A 6,104-nucleotide genomic window follows, 5' to 3' on the forward strand; every position below is an offset into this window, starting at 1 on the left:
AGATAAAAGCACCATTTAAGAGTGAGACTAATCAATAAAAATTCAAATACACAACCTTGGTAAATAAAAAGTCTCTGACTCAGTCCTCTCCAACTTTCAAGACCCTCTTTTATTTTTTTTACAGTTTACAGTAAAAAAATACAGAGCAATAGCATGGCATCATAATTTCATAAACAGTTAAAATTATTAAGCCAATTGATAAATTACACCTATAAAAACACAACACCTTGACACAAGGGAATTGGATAGTGTGCACCATTACCCATACACCATACCATATGCAACCAAAAAACAAGGACAAACCCACCAGGCCACCACTCACCTAAATTACCTTTTTGCCCGCTATACTTTTTAAATTTTATGTTACTTCTTCCTTTACATATTAGTTACTCTCTCCCTCCCATAATATAGTTTATATTTTAGGATTAGAAAGTGAATAAAATATATTAATAGATATAAAAAGTATTACCTTTTTACCGCTATATTACAAGAGTAAAATTATCCAAAACTATATGACAAATAAATAGATTCCAAATTAGCACAATTTCTTTAAACACCCAAAATGAAATAAGTATAAAATAATTTAGTCAAATAAGGTTAAAAAAAACTTGAGAAAGTGAAAGGAGTAAAAATATAAGAGCACACTCATCTTTCTCACTCAAAAAAACTCTGCAAATGCAAAAATAGCACCCATTCATAATAAAATGTGTCAGCACCCATGTGACAATGTAGGACCCACCTCATTTCATGTCCACCTAAAAGAAACCACAAAATGAGACAAAAGAGTCCCCTTCTTTCTTTCTTTCTCTCTCTTCCCTCTATTTTCTTTCTCTCTCTTAAAGTTTTTGCCTTTTTATAATTTCACATAAAAAAAACTCACCTTTTTCTTTATACCCAAAAGAATTTCAAAAAAGTAAGGAATTTTCATTCATTTTTTGAAGTTTTTTTTGGTTTTTTTTTTTAGTATTAATTCTATTTTAAAAATTTCCCCTTCTTTTCCCTTTTTCTGAAAATTCTCTTCTTCACTCCCAAAGTTCCAACTTTTAAGTGGGTTACACTACACTACAGAGAATATTAATAATAATACTAATAATATATTATCAATGACAAAAAAATTTAAAATTTTAACTAAATAAATATAATTAAAAGAAAAAAGTAAAAAGGGGTAACTGAGAAAAACAGCTTTTCTTCTCCACTTGAGTCACTCCTTTACCTTTTATGAGTATCTATATCAGTATAATAGTTATACTCCCCCTACTTAAAAAAGATTTGCTTTCAGCTTCAGATACTTCCTCCGTATTAGATAGGACTATTCCACATAAAATGATTACTCGAAACTAGTTAAGCATCTAACAGAGGGCAAAATGTTATCCTTGATAAGCAAACACAAGCATTATCGATATTCACCTCCCTGTTAATTGCCTAACTGTTATAAAACTCAAATAAATGCGAAAAATAAAGAGTAGAGTAGAAGAAGAACAAGAAAAGGTAGAAATTCTATTATATATCATGATATAAACTAGTAGTATAATCAACAAAAAGTTACCACTAACAAACTTAGCCCTTTTCTTTTAGATCATAAACTAGTAAAATAACTAGCTCCTTTTTTTTTTTTTTTTTTTTTTTGTTGCTGCTTATCTTTGTGTGGTCCAGTACCAGTACACACCTACAGAGAGGGTACAAAAGTCATGAAAGACCCCCACTCTCATAAAATCAATCTATCTGTACCCCTAAGTATGCATTTATCTATTTTCTTGTAAACAAAATATTTAAGAAAAAAGAAAAAAAAAAACTATTATATGTATTTTGATGATCATAATGATGATGATAAGGATGATAGTGATCTCTGAGAAGACCTTCCTACTTTGATTTCCTTTAGATTGTTGTTGGGTTGGGTATGGGTTGGGTGTTTTTGGCTGTACAACTTTGGGGATTTTCCCTCCCATCTCTTGCCTTCCTATCTTTTGCATATTCATTGTCAAACTTTTCTGCATGGACAAGAAACAACAAATATTACAAAACATATTATTGTTATGTGAAAATTCATCTATGATAATGATGTTTATGATGTTACTCCTAATAGCCCTCAATTAGAAAGAATACGACGAAATTACTAATCTGTCCATCGGGGGTGGACAAAAGAAGCTATTGTCGAGGGTGTTTAGGTAAAATTATGTGTTAACAACGAACATAGAATGGTGTCTAATCAACTTTTCTAACCAAATTATTTTGTCTAGTCCTTTGGATATACTAGTCATTAGTTCCTTGTCACTTAGACACTACACTTCAATTTGAATTCCTAGAGGTTCGACGAGTAATATGCTTATGAGATATTGAGATATGTATATAGATAGATCCTTACAATAAAGGAAAATCCCCAAGTTGCTATCCACGGCTGAACTTGAAAACTACATTCCTAGAGCTCCTTGCCCCGGCGAAAGCCTGAAAAAATAAGCCAAGGATTAGGGTCACGAAAGAAAAATGAGTGTCATTAGGACCACAACATCAAAACTAAGCATATACCTAGGCATCTCAAAGTAACAAGATTTATGCGGAGCCAAGCCGAGAGGGGAAGAGGCAGGCATCGAGGAGTCACAGCTAGCAGTAGATGAACCGGCCGTAGCATTAACACCACCATTATCAAACTCCGGCAAAAAAACCGATGATCGCTGCTCGGAGACAGATTTCTTAGGAGAAGCAAAGAGGTTGTCAGGAAGGATGTGCTCTAAGCCACTGCATTTCATGATAATGCTAAATGGGTTAGTAGTAATAATAAAAATAATAATAGCCATGTGATGATGAAAATTCAGGAAAATATATTTGCACGAATGTGCTATTGGCCAAATATAGGCAACATTATGGACTTTTTGAATAAATTATCATGACTTTTTTTATATATACCTTTCAGCCAGCTCATTTTCTTCATTTTTAGGTCTATTATCCTCCTTATTTTGGCCATTGCCATTACAATCACTCAGAGCAGCATTGACTCCTCCATCCTCAGCTAGTTGCTCATCTGATGCCCCAGTTGGACTGTTATTCTCTGCATTATGCCACACAAATAGCGTCAAAACTCGAACAAATTACGTAGTAAGAAGAAATTAACTACACACATAGATTGTGTGTGTACATTACAAAGTTGATGGATAATGGATTAAGAAACAACCTTCAGAACCATCATGACTGATCCCATTCGACGGAGGTGGAGCAGTTTGATTCGAAGGAGCCGGGGCAAAGTGCGGCGAGGACATTGGAGAACCAACTGATGCATTGTGCTGGTGCTGCTGATTCTTCAAGTCCAACAGTTGCAAGTTCATCAGCCTTCTTTCTTGATATTCAAGAGCTTGCTGAAAATCAGCTTGCTCCTCTAACTTCTTCCTAAGTAACATCTCCTGAGTACTGTACAACATTCTTCCTCCTATTCATACAAACAAATAACTAAGCTACATTGTCATTTAAACCACAATCAAAGCAATAAGCCAATAACAGCAGCTTAGATGAATTACTCACCAAGCTGAAACTCATAAGGATCTCTACAATCATGCCCAGACGGGCTCGAACACGACGAATAATCACCCCTTTCCATCTGTTGCTGATGTTGCTTCCTACAAACAAGCAAACAAACAATGACATTCGATTAAACACCCATACTTTCAGAGATGATAATTATTAAACAAAACAATAACGATTTCGGGTTAGATAATTACTTGTCAGGGAGCTTGCTCTTCTCCTTGTAAGGCTTAACAAGAACACGAGAATCACAGATAAAATGAGGGTTTCCTTTAGCTAAAATAACCTTGACAGTTTCAGGATAGACAAATGTAACAAACCCAAACATTCTCTTCTGTTGATATGGAATCCTCACATCTTGGACTGGTCCATATAAGCTTCAAACACACACAACACCAAAAACAACAATTTTTTTGTTTAATTTTACTACATTTTACATAAAATTATAGCTAATCATTACAAAATTAAACATCTAAAAATGTCATACAAAAAAAATCTTACTTGAAATAACTAGAAACATCCTCTTCTTTGAAAGTGCTGTCAGCAGGAAATGTTAAGTAAATCTGTCTTGAACCAGGGTTAGAATCCATCCCAGCAAAATCATTTCTTGACATCCTAACACGGCCGTGCAACTTATGAAACTCTTCACCCATCATCAATGCAGCTGCTGCAGATCTACAACATGACATTATAATTACCCCCATTAAACCCAATCATATAATATACATGTAACACCATATAATAAACAAACAAATTGCATTAAAATATAGTTACCTTTGAGCTTCAGTTTGAAGGAAATTCAGCTTATTATAAGGTAAATTCATACCACCAGACATTAACTGAGCAGCTAATCTTTGTTGCTGAGCAAGTTTAGACCTAAAAATCTCTTCTTGACACTGCTCAAACGCGTCGTATTTGCTACAAGGAGAACCAACAATTGGGCCGGAATTATCACCGGAATCCGAGAACCCACCACCGCCGGCGCCGGCGCAACCGCCGCCGTGAACGAACTTACAGGCGTTGCCATTCTTGCAGAAGCCTCTAGAGTAGTAAAGACAAGGCTTAAAACCAAACCCAGAAGTAGAATCATCAGTTCCATAGTAACAATCATTGAAAGAAGCGCTTCTTCGATGAAAATGCGCGCTATTGTCCGCGCTACTTGCGGAGGAAGAGTTTTCCCAGAAAGGGTAAGCACCCATTGAATCACTTCTACAACCTGGGCTCATTGCTAAATCAATGGAAGAAGGTACTTGCTCAAAGAACTCCACATTTTTCGAAAAAGGGTCGTTCAAAAAACCCAGATTTTGTTCCTGTAAATGGTAATCATCCATGAAATTACCCTCATTTTTTGCAGAAAACCCAATTTGAGGAGACCCAATTGCAGAAGAAGATGAAAAAGACCCATTAGTATTGTTATTATTATTACAACTTCCATTGACAACAGCAGCGTAGGAGAGAGAATTAGGGCTTAAAGAATGGTGGTGGGCCCAAACAGAGGGAGAAGAAGGGGAAGAAGGGTTGAACCCATTGTTGGGTAATCTTGGAGAAGGAAGCGAGAGAGAAAGTGGGTTAGGTCTAGAAATGGTGATAGGGTGAGAAGCATGGGAAGAATTAGCCATTGAAGGTGATGCAGATGAAGTGTTCGATAAAAGTCCTAAGTCAGTTTTTGCTCTGTTAAGTATAGAAAAAATGAGTGATTCTGATCCATGAGCAAAGCAAATCATGTCTTTCTCAGTGTGGTGTATCAGTATGTAACCCATAATCTTTGAAGCGTTTTCTGGATCTATGCTTTGTACCATTGAAAATACTGCTCTTGTTGCTTCATATGACTCCATTGAAGACCAGTAGAGAGAGAAACTTTAACCCAACTTTTGATTATCTTTAATTTTTAAAAAAAAAAAAAAAAGAAATTGAGGAGAGAGAAAATGAGGGAAGAAGAAGAGAAAGGGAAGAGGAAGAGATGGGTTTGAATTTATGGAAGAAGAAGATGGAAAATGAAATGAAATGAAATGAAGCAAGTTTGTTAGATAAAAAAGGTAGTAATTATGATAAGGGTAAGTAAATTTTTTATTTTTTTATATTTTTTTGAATTTTTTTTTAATTAATTTGACTTTTTATTAAATTTAAATATGGGGTTTTGTCTAAAACAATTAAGGAAGGAAAATAGAGGGAAACTATATTAAAATCATAAATTAAACAAATAAATGGAGTTGAGAGATTTCTGGTAAAATGGTGAAGATGTTTTATGGGGTAGAGAGATTGAGAGTTTAGTAAATTTTAAAAATAATTTTATTAATTAAATGTCAAAAATAAATTATTTTAAAGGAGTAGTAGTAATTAAAAAAAATAAAAATAAAAAATAAAAATGTAAGAACCACAACTTTTGGCAGCAAGCAGTGCTAATGCTATGCTATCTGCTGTTGCAGCCTTGGGAGAGTAAAAAAATTGCAACTTTTTTCTTTTCTTTTTCTTTTTGAGTTGGGTAAGTGTAGTGTTTTGTTGTGTTGGGCTTTCTTCTTTCTTCTTTCTTCTTTCTTCTTTCTTCTTTATTTTTATTTTTATTTTATTTTCTTTCTTCTAAGACAACTTTTGAA

General features: G+C 34.3%; 1 protein-coding gene across 1 annotated transcript; it reads right to left on the minus strand.

Annotated features, from left to right (window-relative positions):
- Positions 1-1,486: 1,486 nt before the first annotated feature.
- On the minus strand, positions 1,487-5,811 carry LOC110717150 (zinc finger CCCH domain-containing protein 46-like). The gene is made up of 9 exons (XM_021895789.1): positions 4,285-5,811; positions 4,012-4,185; positions 3,708-3,887; positions 3,511-3,605; positions 3,167-3,418; positions 2,902-3,043; positions 2,524-2,733; positions 2,363-2,442; positions 1,487-1,988 (listed from the first exon to the last, which is right to left on the minus strand). The coding sequence occupies exons 1-8, from the start codon at positions 5,343-5,345 to the stop codon at positions 2,409-2,411; spliced, it is 2,148 nt and encodes a 715-aa protein (XP_021751481.1). The 5' UTR covers positions 5,346-5,811; the 3' UTR covers positions 1,487-1,988; positions 2,363-2,408.
- Between the last annotated feature and the right edge of the window lie 293 nt (positions 5,812-6,104).

This window comes from Chenopodium quinoa, unplaced genomic scaffold (assembly GCF_001683475.1).
Source record: "Chenopodium quinoa cultivar QQ74 unplaced genomic scaffold, ASM168347v1, whole genome shotgun sequence".
Lineage (NCBI taxonomy): Eukaryota > Viridiplantae > Streptophyta > Magnoliopsida > Caryophyllales > Amaranthaceae > Chenopodium > Chenopodium quinoa.